At 43.0% G+C, this 17831-nt stretch overlaps 1 protein-coding gene across 5 annotated transcripts in view; it reads left to right on the top strand.

Moving 5' to 3' along the window:
* The window catches only part of PALM (paralemmin), a 75086-nt gene extending 58459 nt beyond the window's left edge, over positions 1–16627 (top strand). The window contains exons 7-9 of one of the 5 annotated variants that reach the window (XM_007436816.3): positions 664–729; positions 8219–8350; positions 10689–16627. In XM_007436816.3, the coding sequence (XP_007436878.1) occupies positions 664–729; positions 8219–8350; positions 10689–11257 (767 nt within the window). In that variant the 3' untranslated portion in view covers positions 11258–16627. Of the gene's footprint in view, positions 1–660; positions 730–8218; positions 8351–10688 lie in introns of all 5 variants that reach the window. The other 4 variants (XM_007436815.3, XM_025172280.2, XM_025172279.2 and 1 more) reach the window with 4 other exon arrangements.
* Positions 16628–17831: the final 1204 nt, after the last annotated feature.

Raw genomic sequence — 17831 nt, 5'->3', positions numbered from 1 at the left:
GACTGTGGGCAGTTTACAGTAAAAAATAATAATAAGAATAAGAAAAACAATTTAAAAAAATAGAGTAATAGACAAGAATAAAGTATGGCAAAAATAACAAAAACCAGGAAGGAACAGAAAAGAAATGGACCCACACAACCCAAAGTGGGCTTCAATCACCTTCATGAAACCCCTGAGCGAACAGCCAAGTCTTTAGCGTGTTGTGTGATCTCAGCCTGTGTAAACATTGGTTTATGGTTTGCACAATGTGCAAACCCAGCTAATTGTGGCTTATTTAATAAACAATGGTTGAATGAACCATGGCTTAGTGCAATGAGTGAACCCACCGATTATCTCCACAGGTGGCCATCCCTAATTTGTTGATGAAATGGGCATCATGACGTCCTCCTTTCCACCGTCCTGGAGACGCTTAGTCAAATTTCTCAGACAAATCTAAACCTCGGGATCGTTACGAGGATGAAATGAGGGAGAAGGAACAATTATGTCCATTAATGTTCTCTCCTTAGAGGAGGTGGGACATAACTCTAAGAAAGAAAGAAGTTTTTATTTTGGGGAAAGAAAAGGTGGATAGGCAGAGATTCCGGAAGCAGAAAGAGATCTGGGGAAGATGATTGTGTTTACTATTCAAGTTTTGATTTCCTTTTTTTCCCCCTCCTGAAGCAGACAACAAAATCTCCAACAGCCCTGTAAAAGTGGTGGAAGGCAAAGGCAGTGGATTGATGAAAGCAGGTAGGTCTGGTCCTGCTGTCTTTGCTCAGACCTGGGGACTTCCTCATGGCCCATGGCCCACGCGTGCCCCGGGTGTCCCAGGCTGCCCATAACCGCATGCCGCTTGTCTGCTTTCACCAAGAAGGAACTGGGGAATCTCCGCCCCAAGTCATAGTTCATTCCTTGCAAAGCCAGAGGAGAGCCTCACCCCTGCTGCGTTATGCTGCCTGGTGCTCGCTTCTGTCTGTCTTTATCTCTGTCTGTAGCGAGAGAGAGAGAGAGAGAAATAGAGGTGGATAGATAAAGAGGATGGATGGATGGATGGATGGATGGATGGATGGATGGATGGATGGATGGATGGATGATAGAAAGAGGTAGACAGGGATGGATGGATGGATAAATGATTGATAGACTGATAGAGATAAAGATAGGTATAGATAGATACACAGATAGACAGACAGACAGACAGTCAGACAGCTAGTTTTACAGAACTGCTTGCCATAATTGGACTTTGTGACACAGTTCTGCTATCAGGGTTCAGTACTAGGCCTTTAAAGTGAAATATACATGAAAATATTTCTGACCCTTCATCACTGGGTAACTGTAAAGAGCTTTCACACACCAGGAATTAAAACAGAGGATGGAATTTCTAGACCATTTGGAACACTGTTCTCATCTTTTTCTTTCTTCCATCCCCATTTTTAAAAGAAGCTAAGGAGCCCTAGATGAATTGCAGTGGAAAAGGATAGGTTTACATTTCTTAAGTTTAACCGCTGAAAGTAATTGGAAATTTTAAATGTTATTTATTTATTATTGCTAAGCCATGGAACCTTCTTGGAAGTTAGATGAGAAAGCGATTTGCTTTCTTATCGAATTGCAAAATCTAATGGGAAGCTTTAGATGAACAGATTTTCCTGATAGAGAAACTACAATAATTGAAAGGTTGAAATGGAATAGATATTCATTACATTACTCAAACTGCAGATTCTAGCTGGTGAACTATAGCTAAATAGATATGTTTTTTTTTTTAAATCACAGAACCTAATTGGAAAGTTTAAACAAGTAAGGACTGACCTATTGTTAATTGAAATTTATTAAGGCAAAATGAGATTCTATCCTCTAATTTAGGCTAGTGGAGTCATATAAAAAAAATGAGTTACTGGAATATGGAGATGATGGAATATAGACATTTCTATTCCAACCTGCCTCTTTTTTGTAAAGCTAACCCATTAAAGAAGGAACTCCTTAAATGTAAATAACCAGTACAATATTCTCCATTGCTATGAAAAACGTATCCCAGAAGAGGATGATTTTTCATGGAGATGAACATTCAGACATGCCGCATGGTCCATGTTGATGCAGTTCTTCCTGCCACTCCAGGGCGGTATCACCTCTTTCCCAGGTCATCATGCTGCAAATGGGGACATGTTCTGTCACAAAATCACAGAACTTTAGAGCTGGAAGGGAGGGACCACAAGGAAGTCCATCCTTCTGCAGTGTGCAGGAAAATCCGTTAAATCGTCCACGATTGATAGCTCTCCAGCCTTTTACAGAAATGGAGAGCCCACAGATGCCAGAGATGGGGAGGTCCATAGATAGACTTCTTCTGTTGTCTAGATGTTGTTGTCAGGGAGTTTTTCCATATCAGGGCCTGTTTTTTTTTTTTAAAAAAGGACCTATTAGAATGGTAGGTGAATCTATTAGTGACCATTTGATAGGATAGCTAGCAGGGCCTTCCTGGGGACAGGGCTCCTCTTCATGGTCAAGCTGAAGAGCAAACAGTCCTTGAGATAGCAGAAAACTATAACGGCATCAAAGTTGCCGCCTTGGTAGCAATCCCTGTCCTGATTCTGGGAAATGGTGCTGTCCTTATTTACAATGTGTGGTTCACATTAAGAACAGGGATTGGTGGATTTCCAAGTTTTGTTTCTCTTCCGGCCTACCAAACATCACCAGCTAGCGGGGAGACATATACCTCTCACTCTGCTTAACATGTGTTGGGGTAGAGGGAGGCAAGTTTTGACAGAGGGTTAGAACAGCAGATTCCCTTTGAAAGCACTTGTATAAAGCAGGGTTCCTCAACTTCAGCAACTTTAAGATGGGTGGACTTCAACTCCCAGAATTCCCCAGCCAGCATGGGTGGCTGGGGAATTCTGGGAGTTGAAGTCCATTTATCTTAAAGTTGCCGAGATTGAGGAACCCTGGTATAAAACACTTGCACCAAACCAAAGCTGACCACTGGACTCCTTTTGCATATGGGTTTAGTGCTATTCCAGAACAGGATTAAACCTGTGTTCAAAAGCAGCCTAAAACAGCCCAAATTGGCAGCCATTGGGAGAATTGCACTGTGAGGCAGCCAAGAGAGAGCAGGCTTTTTTCCTGCTTCAGGTATGGGCCACTATTCAGATTGATCCAGGCCTCTGAGTCAGGAATCAGCTCAAAGATCTGGTGGGTGCTGGGGGAGAGGCTAGTTTAAAAGAATCAGACTCTGAAAAGAGAGCAGCCCTGGAGGACAGTCTTCAATCCCCAAAGAGAGGGGAAGGAACCAGCATCAGCCTAAAATGACCAGTAGGTGATTGGCTGATTCCATTCGTAGGGGACACCTGACTGCAACACTGATCAAATGCATCAGATGGTATCCAGGGCCAAACCGTCGAATCTGTTGCATGTTTAAAGGGATTTTAACCCCAGAACAATAAAGACTACTTTAAGCTGTTTCAGGGATGGGCTGGGGTTGAGATGAAGGCAGCGTTCTCAGGACATGGCAGAAACAAGATGTTGCACTGCCGTGATTAAGTGCGAATGGGGAAAGACCCTAGCTACTAGGTTCCTGCAGCCTTTCCATCTACACTATCTGAGGTCTCCACACAGCTTGGTAGAGTAGCTGGCCAGCTCTTTGGGACAATTCCCCTGCCATTCTGAGATGAGTCACAGGAACAGAGAGAATTGTGAGCCAAGCAAAAGGTCCAGAGTTACCACAAAAATGTCCACTTCTGCGTATTTGAATCTACATGGGGAGAAAGGAAATTATATGGAAACCTTTGCCTGGATCTGGGCTTTGCTGAAAACTAGAATTAATAGAACCTGTTATTTATATGCTAAGCCATCATGTGGCTCATTTAGTTTTCATGTTGCTTGTTGGTGAACCTCACCATTGTCATTTTATGATGACAATTTTATTATTATTAATATAGCTGTCCACTCCAGTGGCCTCTGGGCATGATTTATGTTTTGCTGTGTTGCACAAACCCAGCCAATGGTGATTTATGTAACAAACCATGGTTAACTATTTTTTCCCAGTTCATATATCCTCCCTTCAGCTGTCTCTCTCCACTCTCCCAGGGATTCAGTAACAGTCCCCTGGTAATCTTTTTTATGCGGGAAAAACTGCTTTGTCACTAAGTTGCCATAAAGTTCCACAAAGTTCTTAGTCCCTAAATCTTCCGACAGTCAATTTCTGTCCCATCAGTCCAACTGAATGATGTGTCCCTTTTGTGTCAGATTTATAGAGAGACATGAGCCCAGTTTATTTAAGTCTTCCATCTGGGCTGAGATGAGGCTGAAGCAACTACCCCACCTCCTTTCAACTATTTTTTCCTTATCCTGGTGCACTGCCTTGACTTTGTGCCTGGTTCTAAATGTCTCCATATACTCAGCTGCCGGCTGTCTCAGTAGGAATTAAGAAGCTGGCCTAGATAGGCTTGTTTATTTAATTATTTATTTATCCGATTTGATTTCTATAGCTGCCCATCTCAACAAGTGACTCTGGGTGGTGTACAATCATAAAAACATAAAACAATTAAAACAATACAAATAAATATATATGGTCACTGAGTAAAACTATTGGCATAGATGTTCATATAGCCAAGAAATTGGGCCCTTAACACTCGAGGTCCCAGGCCTGGACACATAACCAGGTCTTCATGGCCTTATGAAAGGCCATCCTAATCTCTGGAGGGAGGACGTTCCAGAGGGCAGCGGCTACAGCAGAGAAGGCACATCTCCTGGTCCCTGCCAGCCGACATTCCTTGGCTGATGGGGCCCGCAACATGCCTAACTTGCTGGACCGAATTAGATGGATAGAAACAACTGGGAGAAGACAGTCCCTCAGGTAACCCAGTCCCAAGGCATGAAGGGCTTTAAAGGTGATGACCAGCACCTTGAATGGCACCCAGAAGCCCAGTGGCAACCAGTGCAGCTCACGAAGCACTGGTGTTACATGTGTTGAATATCCAACACCATCTACTACCCGCACAGCTGCATTTTGCACCATTTGAAGCTTCCGAATGCTCTTCAAGGGCAGCCCCATGTAGAGCGCGTTGCAGTAATCCAGACAAGACTCATCTGGATTACTGCAACGCGCTCTATATGGGGCTGCCCTTGAAGAGCATTCGGAAACTTCAAATGGTGCACAGTTCAGCTGCACGGGTAGTAAATAGTAAAGTTTTATATAAAACTTCAGTTATCCTATCCTATCCTATCCTATCCTATCCTATCCTATCCTATCCTATCCTATGCCTAAAGCTCAGGACTAAGGTCATGTTTTATGTTCTAGTTACAAATTCCCACCCAGAAAAACCATTCCAAAGGTATTTAAAAGGTCAGATTTGGTGTTCCCTTTTGCATGTATTTTTGCCTTGATAACGGCCTTAAATGACACGTCCTAAGTTTCTGCAATGTCAAAGGAAGAACGGCCAGGGGGTTGGGGGGAAAATACCCGGTCATCACAGAACTGCCCTGGATCTGCCCTTGATAAATGTCATTTTAACCAACAGGTGTGTTACCCATTAACTGCACTACAACTATCTCGAACTGAAAAACCTGAGTGAGCTGTCCAGTTTGACCTGTTTCATGCTCGGGGCTCAAACACAGCTTCGATCATCATGATGAACTTGCCGCCTTTCTGCTCTGTTGGGTGTCCAGCTCTAATAGGGCATTTTAATCCATAGGGGCAGGGAGGGAGATAGGCTGCAGTCTTATATGTCCACATTTCCCAGAATTTCCTGGCAAATGTAACATACATTTATTTATTACTCTGTTAGCCTGGCTTTCCTACAGGAAATCAAGTCAATGTACATGGTGCTCTCTCATCCCAGTTTTCCCTACCACAAAACCCCTGTGAGGTAGGCTGTGATGACAGAGTGGCTGGTCCAAAGTCCCTCAAGAGCTTCTGTGGCTGAGGGGGGACCAGAATCTCGGTCTCCCTGCTGCCAGTCCAACACCTTAATCCAGTGTTTCTCAGCCTTGGCAGTTTGAAGATGTATGGACTTCAACTCCCAGAATTCCCCAGCCATACATCTTCAAACTGCCAAGGCTGAGAAACACTGCTTAGTCACTAGGCCACACAGTCCTTGCTGTTTCCCCCAGAAAATTATTCCATGACCAACTAGGCAACACTCTGCAAACGATCATGCAGAATCTGCATTTAGAAATGTGTGCTTTGAGGTAAAGTACATGTTGCACTTACATTTTTGTTTCAAAAATTACACTGTATTTAAATACGTATTTCAACAAACAAAATTGATGGAACTGGAAAACTGAGCCATCTTGAATTAAAACTGTAAAAATATGCTGAGAAAGCAGTTTGTCTACTGTTTTTAAAGGAGTCCTGGCCTTTAAATTTTATGTGCTTTCAGGGACAATTGTCAACTGGGATTATCCCAAACTCTATGCCAGTTTTCTTCAATCAGGCAGGCTGCACACGTGTTGAACTACAACTCCCATCCTAGCTAGGCAATGTAGCACTTGTAGCTGGAAAATATAGACCTTGTAGTCCAACACATCTGGGGGTACCAAGTTGGGGATGGTTTAGCACTTTTGGGGGAAAACACTTCCTAAAATTCTATTCATCGTTTCATCTTAATCTTATTCACCGCTCGATGCTTTGCATTTCTGCTTTTAAGTAATTAACAAAGCCAAAATGGTAGTTGCATTTCAACTGAGCGCACATCATCCTGATGTTCATGTTTTTGACATTTCCTTGCCCTGCTTCAGCAGCACCTTTGCTGAAAGTATGCTTGCCTGTTGCCAATGAAATAGTTTTACAGCTATTTTATGTTCCTTCCTCATCTGAGATCATCGACAGCCTGCTAGTACAGTCATATATTCCTTTTCTGCATGTGAACAGTGACAAAATATATTATCTTTGTCAGAGTAAGCAAATGAACTTTGGGCTGATGTTATGCTGACATTGGCCGCACGTTTGCTGGGCAATGAGTGACAGTCCTTTGGCTGACTCAGCCCCTTTCTCTCCAGTTGTGCTTTCCCACATTGTGGTCTTTCCCTTTCACCCCAAATTCCCCTGTTCCAATCACATCTTTCTCTCCCCACCGATATAGGCAAGTTAACCCTGCTTTAAACCCTGCCTCCGAGTTCCCATCTGCTTGGATGCCCAATCCAGGTTTCTTTGCTTTCGGTTTTGATTCCCTCATTGTTCTTTCCTGCTTGAGACTTTTGTTGTGCCTAATCCTACTCTTATAAAACCAAATTTGGCCAATCTCAAAACGCGAAACAAGGTTCCTGGCTAGGAGATCCCCAGGAAAATCCAGGGCTGTTGTGTAAACTGGGAAGTTGGAAAAAGCCACCTGGAAGAAAGAAATGATAAACCATCTTTATATTACTGCAGAAGAAATATCCAGGAAGTCACCAAAATTGAGCTCAGCTGAAAGGGGGCCTTATTTTTTTAATGTGCTTATTGCTTATACTTACTACTGCATCACAAATAAATCATCCTTCTTTTCTCCCATGTGGCTCTTGTGGGTCTGTTCTCCTGGAGACTCATCTCAGCACTTATGCAGAGCCATCCTTTGTTGAGCGATTCTTAAATTCATCCTTCCTTGGCTTCATTCAAGCTTCACCTCTTCTTGTTTTTCCCTCCCTATCCTACCCACCTTTTGCAAAAGCAAAAACTCTGATCAATAACCTTTTAACTAAACCCACATCTCACCTTTGGCTAACAGGTCAACTATAAGCTACTTGAGGCTGAGCTCGTCATTTCTGTGTGCCTGATAACACTCTGAAGATCTAAATCAGTGTTTTTCAACCTTGGCAACTTTAAGATGTGTGGACTTCAACTCCCAGAATTCCCCAGCCAGCATGGGGGAATTCTGGGAGTTGAAGTCCACACATCTTAAAGTTGCCAAGGTTGAAAAACACTGATTTAGATCATCCCGAAGGTCAACGTTTTAGAAATGCTCACTAGGATTCCATCAGGGGAGCCACAGAGGGGCTCCACCAAGGATTTAGGGGAGCGACATCTCAGATGCTCTTTGGTTCGTTGTTCCTTTGAGCTAGAAGAAAGCACTTCAGGCCCTTCGCTTGCCTTGTGCATTGCTTCTTCACTGTGCCTCTAATGCTTTGGGCCCGTCCACAGGGCCCCCAGCCTGCCCTGCGCCTCCCACCTTCCCTGCTCGTACTGAATGCTTCACTTCCGAGCTCAGGGAGGGAGAGGTTGGTGGGCGGAGGGGGCAGAAACGTTTTTGCTGCTCACTGTGTCCTGTTTGTGTCCCAGCTATGTACTCTGTAGAGATCACTGTGGAGAAGGACAAACTCACGGGGGAGACCAAAGTCCTGTCCAGCACCACTAGACTACCCAAAGAGAACTCAGTTCAGGGAGTCAAAGTGTACGAGGACGAGCTGAAAGGTATGCACTGGAAGGGAGTGTCCCCAGACCAAGGATGTGTCTGGCCTCCTGCAATCATCTTTCATGCTCCCTGGGATTCAGATGGAGTTCTGAACATCACATCACATTGACGCAAGTCCTGGTTTCTTTCCCACAACACAGCAGCTGTTAGGAGTTGTGTTTGGAATTGTGTTAGGGCCAAGGACCCAGTGCCCTTTCAGCCTTGAAGCACATTGCCTGATCTGGGACCCCTGACTAGCTCACTGCCACCTTACTTGCCCCGGGATGTTGGGAAGCTTCTAGAGGATGGGGTACCATCCATCTTGGCCTGCCCTGGAAAGGGCCCAAATAAAACCACCCTCAGAAGCCTTACAATCCGAAGAGTTTAGCGGACTTAATTTCAGGTAGATGGATTCAGAATTGCAACTTGTGTTGGTTTTCCCCGGCACTGGAAAAGAGGGACCCCCGTCTCACTCCTTGGATCCAACTTGGCAGGCAAAGTAGAAAAAGGGTTCCAGTGCCGTTCTGTGTGCAGGAGGAAGGCTGTCTGCTGGAAATATGTGCAATGCTCAGAAGCCGAGACTTCCTATTGATAATTATTAATATTATTCTATTTATCCAAATGAATATCATACTCTCATTGACCGGGTGTTGACTCCAATCACTCCTACGACCTGAGTTAGGGAGGTATTGCTGTAAAACAACTTTTACAGAAGTCCAGTAAGTTTAACATTTCTAAATATTTGGTGAATCCTTTTCATATGGTGCCAAGAGTTCCCGTTACAATTGGTATTAACAATCAATGTTTAATGGTCCATTATTTTTCAACCTCAGTTTATAAATTATGGTGTTCAGATATTTTCTCCCATTATTTTTCAACAATTCAGCTGTCTCCAGATATTGTGATATCAATGAACGATACCTTCTTTTCTGTAAGAGCAGCACGTGTTATATCATGATCCTAACAGTTTGAATTTTGAAATCCCACAAAATTTGGATCTCATTTTGCAAATGTTTTTCAAGCATAAAAATCCTAGTGGTTTTTGCAAACAGCAAAGTTGAATATTCCACATAAATCCCAATGGACAATTTTGAAATTATATCTATCCTATGTTTGAGATGATGATGATGATGGTGATGGTGATTTTAGCATAAAGTTTTTAAGTCTCAGCAGGTGGCAGCACTTGGTCAACATTAGTTGATTTTGAAGCGCTAAGTAAGGTCACAATGGGTTTGTATTTGGATGGGAAATCCCTGGGAAATTCTGGAATAGTAGGCTCGAGTGGACAGCTCAAAAAAATCTGGAAAGAAAACAATATCCAATCAATTCTAGAGCACTAAGTGATCATACCCAGGAGTTAGGTTCAATTAGAGGGCATATTTACCCTTTTTTTCTTTTTCAGTTTAAAAAACATAGTCATATTTTCATTTTTCTGCCAAAAACACTAACTCCTCATCAAAATGTTCCTTACTTTTCTTACCTTCCATTCCAGTGTGAAGAATATAATAATGCAAGGGATCCTTATTGATTTACTAAGAAAGTGAAGGTCGAGAAGATAGAGAATAAAAAGGGCACTAACTGTCATGGTTGAAAAATCCCACTCATTTCCTACACTTACTGCTTTTTCTTTTTCTGACCAAATTCACCTAAAAAAAAAAAAGGTATACCTTTGATAGCCGAGTACAAATGGCCTTTCTAAATTCTCCACCAAATGCGTAGATTTCTTTTTCCTAAATTTCTCTAGGGGAAAAAAAATCTCCAGCTGTTTCTCAAGGGAAGAACTCTGAAAAAGCCCCATAGATCTTCCCTACTTTTCTTTGGATGGAATAAAAGGGGGGGAAGCCAGGGAGGCTGCCGGCTGCCAGAAAGATGATTAGATAGATAGATAGATAGATAGATAGATAGATAGATAGATAGATAGATAGATAGATAGATAGATAGAGTGGAAGACAGAACATTCATACATCTCCTTTGGCCTTCCATGACCACCTCATCTCCTTTGAAAGAAAAGTGAAGGCTGTTTCATCAAATTGCTTGAGAACTGGCCTGACATTAGTATACACACATACAGAACAAAACACTTGAGTAAAGAACGGGTAGGTGTGGTTGGCATTTGAGGTGCTTAACTGTTAGAGCTGTCAGAAGTCCATGAGCCTTATCAAATCCCTCCAAGATAAAAATCCATACTGCTTTAAAGGGCAAATTCTTGGCATCTTTGGATCTCTAGTGCCACTTCAGCCTCTGTTAAGGAGTAGAAACGATGATATCGGCCCATAAGTCATTTTTGAAAGCAACAATGAAGGTCTGGTGACTCTTATCATCATCCTCATTGTGTACCTTCTCTGTCTTCTGTTGTAGTGGTCCACGCAGTCCATGCAGAAGATGGGGCTATTGAAAACGGCCTCCACCAGCTCAGCTCATCTGAAGTGGATGAGCTCATCCATAAGGCCGATGAAGTTACCCTGAGTGAAGTCTCTGAGAAGGCTGCCAAAGAGGCCCTAAGCAACCTCCCAAGCCAGAAGGTCACCCCACGGAAGGAAATCACAGGTGTGCAGGCTAAACCAATGGAGAGTCCAAAGCTACTGGCTTCCAGTGATGGCCCAGAGCCCAGCAAAGAACAACCCGTCACCATGATCTTCATGGGCTACCAGAACGTGGAAGATGAAAATGAGACCAAAAAAGTGCTGGGGCTCGAGGGAGAGCAAATCAAGGCAGAGCTGGTGGTGATAGAAGATGCTGAGAATAAACCGGCAGGAGATTATACAGCAGATCATGCCCCACCTAATGGCAGCGCGATGGAACCCTTGGCTCAGAAGGAGGAGAACCAAACTGGGGCACAGCCATCAGCCAATGACACGGACCCCAAAGGAGCAGATCAGGATCTTGACATGAAGAAACAGCGTTGTAAATGCTGCTCGGTTATGTAAGAGGCCCTTGCCAAGCCCCACCCTCAACTGTACAGCCAATCAGGACTGCCTTTTCCCATCACTCTCACCTGGACACCTTGACTCCGCCTCTCCGGTTATCTTCTCAATTCTACAAAGGTCTGAGTTCAAAGTGTTGCTATTTTTACTTAGCAAGATGTGCTATTTGCATCCCCCATGGATTTTCCCCCCTTATTTTCAAGTGACTGGGGGAATATAAGTGCAGTGCTGGTGAAATCGTGTAAAATAGCCAACAATGACACCAAGATGCCAGTCTGATTTTTCCCTGCCTCCATTAACATCTTTATTCTTTATTTCATAAAGGAACAGACATAAAATTTAATGATTTATTTCTTCAAGTGATTCCCCACCTTAACAATTCAGCCCCATTTCTATTTTCTGAAATATTTGAAAAAAAATTAATTGATCAAGGAAGGAGACTCACAGTTCTTGGCTCCCTCTTGAGATTTCTGAATCTTTTGAAATCCAGTTATCTTTGATATCTCCCAAAGTCCTTCATAATCTTAACTTCCTAAGTTCCTTAAGAATACTGATGGTAAAAATCTTCTACAATGGGAGTGTTAAGATCAGAAACAAGCAAATCAAGTTTTTCACAAGCTTTAAAAATAGGTCAACCCATTTTTTGCGCACAACAGAACTTGGTCCTGATCCAAAGCATCCAGATGTTGGAAGCTGGTTTCACCTCCAAAATAATTCTACAACATCTCCACAAGAAATTATTGCCTTTCTTTTCCTGTTGATTGGAAGAACTTTGACAAGGTTGTAATTGTTGAGCTTTAAAGCTCTGAAAAAGCTAGGTTGATTTTGATTCTTGTATATTTTCTTTTTTTCCAAATGCCATGATGACTCCTTCTCTGGACTATAAGACTCTAGGACTATGGTTGATGTTCAAGTAGAGTTTATGATTCAGTGAGCAGTCCCAGTCCAAGATAAGAATTATTGACACTAACTGTATATTTTGTGGCTGCTAGACCAGTCTTCCCCAACCCAGGACTTACGCATTGGACCATTTGGCTACAGATGATGGGAGCTGTCATCTAACACATCTGAAGGGCATCCGGGTTGGGAAAAGATACAGTGGATTCTATCAGTGGAGCAGAGAGCTGTGCTGGACTGTCAGGTGCTCAGCACCAGACATTCAGGAGTCTCAGATCCCATCAACCCATGTTCCCGCCAATGGCTAGAGGCAGAAGAACAGTCCAGTGAAAGGCCCAGACTAGATTGCTGGGGGGATGGAAGGGTCACAAAGTTCACTGAAGGAGACGTAAGAAGCAAAATGCATTTAAAACCAACAATAAGCAAAGAAACAGGATGGAATATAATTTAGATGCAAAAAGGAGAGATTCCCAGTCATTCACACGAAGTGGAGAATAGTGAAGTTGTAGAACAATTAGAATTGGTGATAGCTGGTTGGCACCATGGTACCTGATAAGCTGCGCCAATGAGGAACTTCTCTGATATCAATTAAGAGGGGCATTGTTCTGAAAATACCACTTCCTTCTGTCTGCTCCCCCCTCCCCCAGTCTTTTAAGGAAAAAGTGCCCTTGATACTATTAGATATGTAACAACAAGACTTCCCCTCCCTCATCCTTATCTTTATCTTGGCCTTTCCCATTTCTATTTACATCCTTTAAAAGGTTCTTCAGTTCAAGGCTGCTTCACAAACATTTCTTTTAAATTGTGGTGGTTGGAATTTTTGTCTCGGAGAAGAGGTTTATCAGATTCAAAAGGTGCTGACAATCTTGTCCCCTAAAGAAACTAGAGTCTGCCACACGTCTCTGCTCCCATTCCTGAGATGTTACAACCTGAAGTGCCAAAGTAAACAGTTCCACCTCAGCTCCTGAGACAAATGACACAAGAAATATTTAGATTTCACTGGAGCAACCTTCTCTGATCTCACACTCCCCAGATGTATAGGAACCATAGCTCCCAGACTCCCACCTGGCATAGATCTGCCAACCTAGAATTCTGGGAATTGTAGTCATAGTAAGTCTGGAGGGTTCCAGATTGCAGAAGGCTTATCCCACCCATTTGAATTCAGAAGCAACATGCATGAATATATATATATATATATATATATATATATATATATATATATATCTCAATCAATCAATCTCCAGGGTAATTATCCTTCTGGCCATGATCATACCCAGTTAATAGGCCATCTTACTTTCCCTTTTGCTTGATTGAGATCCATGGACTGGCCTTGCTTTCTAAGCTGTTTCCCCAGGAGACCCAGCTTTATGCTGGTAAACTGTCTGTGTGGCACCACTGACCAGTTTCATAACTGCACTTCCTTCTCCTCTGCTCCTTCCTAGATTATCAGCACGGCTTTCTTTTCCTAAATAAGATTCAAGAATGTGACTCCAAGCTCTGGGCTGGGCTGATCTTGGAAAATCTAGAGTGGGGCTGGAGGGTGGAATCAAGGTGCATCAGTTTCCCCCAATTCAACTGAAAGTGAGCTCCCCACTGAATCTTTTTAAACAAGATTTACTGAAAGGGTGAAGGATAAAGTTATAGCAATCTCAACAACTAGATTACTTCCACTTTAGAACTCAATTTATCTTTCAGTTTGTTCAGACTGAGACTTTCTCAAGTGTTTCTTGTGAACTAGTAAGCTGATTCTTCTCCTCCCAGATATCTGACAGGTGTATAGATAATTGTTTTCAAAGCATCTCCTGAATCTTTCCCAAGCTCTGAACATACTATTACATCAGCTTCCCAAAGTATATCTTCCAAATGGTGTATCAGAGTCCACAGCATCTTTGAACCCACACAAGTGCTAGGAGCAGGCCTGACTAGTCTTCCTTAGACATGATAGAGAAGCAGTGAAGAAATTGTTACATGGTGGAGAAGACCCCCTCTGCACATAAGAGTGGGTATGTCCAATGGGACCATGCAGTTCCCCCCCCCCCCAAAAGCACTGCAATCATGGATAGATCAGCTCTATCCAAGGATTTCAGGATTCTGGAGTAGATTCCCCATCCTGTCTCCCCAGTAGCACTGAGATTGTGACAGACAGCCTGGTCAAATGGAATCTGGTACTGTAGTTGCAACTTTAGGGTGCCAAGTTGGGGGAAGCCTACTCTGAGAACACTCCCTTGCTTTGACCAAAAGAACCTAGAAGAAGAGTTTTCCATAGTGATATCATTCAAGCGTCTTCTTCCATTTGTATTCATAAAATGCATCCGTGCAGCATTTTAGGGCAGGGAGAAGTTGCTGGGTAAGCTTCTTTTGCACATTCCTGCTTGGCTTGACAATCATTTCTTTGTGAAGGAGCTCATCCTGTTTCCCTTCTCCTCCCATGCTCTGCTTCCTTACTTTCCTGTAACTAGCAAAGCAGCTGGGGTATTGGAAGAAGCCGTGCAGAGATGACCTGCTACTTCTTTTACCAGAGATGCTGAACAAGGATCACACCTGAACCTTTTGCCTGCACACTGAGCTGTGAGATTATTTGTCCACTGAGCCCGGGGATGTCCACTCTGGCTGCAGTAGCCCTTCTAAAACCTCTCATCAGAAAACTCCCTCTTAGTTCTGTTCCTTAGCTAATCGAATTTGGAAGTTTTGGCATGCAAAGCATATGCTGTCCTGTTGAGTGATGGGCTTTCTTCAAATTCATCTTCTTTCAACTGTAAATTTGTAAACCTTGATGAAGAGTTGAAAGCAGTCCTAAAGAGAAGGGAACAAAGTTCCATGGTTTAGCTGCTGCATAGCCCACCTGCAACTAACCCGTAGAGAGGGAGAAGATATTCAGCACTCCAGTGCACTCCAGTGTTGAGATGATCAGTATCTGTGATAGGGAGTATCTTTTGAGGGCAAATCACAGAACTGGTGCTGATGCAGAAAACTTAGCACTAATATAGTTGACCTTTCTCAACGTTTGTAAGGATCCTCACTTGTATTGTTGGGGCCCCACATGATCATGTGGGTAATAAAAACAGGTAGGGGCTGAGCTTCTATGTAATTAGAGCTTGGTCATCTGCATTCGCTCAGTGCCAGCCACATGTGGACTATGCCTTATTTTATTACCATTATTTTTTCTATCTCTCTGGCTGAAAATTACCTTTGCATTTCCAAATGGGTGGGAGATTGGGGATGGAGACCAAGGGAATAATATAATAAAGGTCTAAAAAAAAATCCCATTGGTATAATTATAATGAAAGGGCATGATCATTCTAATTTAATTGTAAAGGAATTCCTTTGGGATTTAAGTTGGATCAACCAATCTCCATGGTTGGGCAAGGCTGGTTGTGCTTAAAAAGTTATCATGTATTATTCTGTTACAATAAAATTGAATTATCCTGCATAATAAATACAATGTATGGGTGGCAAAAGAGGGTGTTTAAAGATGATAATTCAAGAATTGTGCAGTGGAGTGGAGGAAATCCCTGTTCAAGAGATTCTAGGAATCCCTTCAAATTTGGTGGGTCTGTGCTTTGAATCCATTCTTCCAGGGGAAGAAAAGTCCACTGATGTATCCTTGCCAAATTTCCCTATTTGATATGGGGAGCTGGAGAGCTGGAAGATAGAAGAGGTGGATCCCATGACTTCCAAGCCAAGGAAAGATTGTGCGTGTCTCCAGACTTTCTACTCAAGCTGCCCTGATTTTTTGGCTCTGGGCTCAAAAGTCCATTGTTGTAGTTTATGACTTGGAAACTGGACCTTCTTAGACCCTTTGTTCTCCAGTATTACTAAGGTGTGTCACTTGATCATCTGTTCAATGGGCTTCTGAAAACTCACCGCTTACCAACCAACTCATAATTTTGTCAGCTCACAAGGCAAGAGCCCCGCACGCCATTTGTATAAACTTTTGACACTTTGTGGAGAGAGCACTCCGGAATCTACTTCCCTGTAATGGACAAGGGGCAGTCTTAGACAGCTCTAGACATCTCAAGCTGTTCCTTGGGCCATCGGGAAAGCCCTCAACTTCGGACATCAAGCATCTCCATCTCCATCAGCAATGTCTTGTTTCTCTGAAACTGAGAAGATCTGTCAAGGGGGTTGAGGGAGAACCAAGGAATGAACATGCTGTCAGGTACTGCTTCAGAGATTCCAGTGCTGGTGCAGTAAACCCCTTGCCCGTCTTCTCTCCCCCACAACCCAGTCTCTGTCTCATCTAATGTATACGACATGGTGATGATACCCTTTGTGTGCCCAGTTCTCCACTGTTAGTTCCTTCCATCTTCTTTGGCTCGCAGAAGTGCACTTCCCCCTTTCTCCCAAGCTTTCCAAACATCATGGCCAACTGTTTGAAGGTCCACCTTAAAGACACCCTGCCACACACACATGCACACTTCCCTGTTGTTAGTTTGTAATATACTGAAACAGAGCAAATAAAAAGTGTGAATCATCTGGAACAAAAAAGTTCAGAAGTGTTCTTTTCCTCTTTTTTAAAAATTGTGAGAATGATAGTTAGGCTGCTCTTTAGAAAATCTGCAAAAGTGGCATATGATAAATGCAACATCATACAGAGATGAACAGTAGAGCTGCCCAGTTCTAAAAGTTCAGCATCAGTGTTCAGCAATACAGGTATTCCAAACATGCAAATATTGGTCTTGGCAAATAATTTTTTTTCATCATATGACAATGTCAAACCAAACATTCTTTCTTGGGAAAGTGTTCCATGAGACATCTGTCATCCTTAAAAGATTTCTGGCTTGGTCACCGTCCACCTACCTTATGTAAAAAAAGCAGCAGGGCTTCAACTACATGATTCCAGCTGCCAGCTTGACTTTTTTGACTCCCATCTTAGCGGAAACCCCTCATCAGCCCAAACCCATAGTGTCCCTCCAGCCATTCCCACCACTGTTCATCTGACCTTGATGACCTTTTGTCATTGGTGACAAAGTCGAACAGATTTTGCACCCTGTGGGGTGTCACACCCACCAGCGCTGGGATCCACCCCTCTGACTTCCAACAGCACCATCCACAGCAGCATACTTTAACAAGATAGTCAAATCTCACATGAGATGTAATGACATGATGGCCATTTTTACTGTGATTTTAATTTTAATTTATTTATTAGATTTAGTATTTTTTAAATATACATATACATACATACCCAGGCATATTAGCGTTTATAGATTTCTGCTGGAAGGTCACAATGTCGACCTTAACCGAAGCCCCCTCCCCTCTTTTTACATGCATTGAATATGTACAACCCATTAAGAAGGGCTGGACCTTCAATTGGGTGAGTGCAGCCACCATCTTGAGTTCTTTTGCCGCTCCCGGGCACATTTATTTCCCCCTTTTACTTTCCTGGCAGCTTTTAAGACAAAATCACCATTTTGTGTGCAGTTTAGTCCTCAAATTTTTTCAAACTAAGAAGAGGGGAGTTGCTCAAGAAGTCTTTTTCTCCTCTCCTTCAGGAACCAGGCCAGCCCTCCCAATTGTGCTGCCCTTAGAAATGTTGGAATTACAATTCCCAGAAACCTCAGCCACCTGACACAACCTAGCTGGCTGGGAATTCTGGACATCGTTGGAGGATCAGAGGAAAGCAGCTTTTGTGCCTGGGCACTGTTGAAAGAAGTCGATTTGACCGAAGGTGCAGAGTAGA

The sequence above is a fragment of the Python bivittatus genome, unplaced genomic scaffold (assembly GCF_059951505.1).
Source record: "Python bivittatus isolate LINGU-HERP-01145 unplaced genomic scaffold, Pbiv_v1 ctg000580_np1212, whole genome shotgun sequence".
NCBI lineage: Eukaryota > Metazoa > Chordata > Lepidosauria > Squamata > Pythonidae > Python > Python bivittatus.
This window is presented reverse-complemented; position numbering and strand designations above follow the sequence as displayed.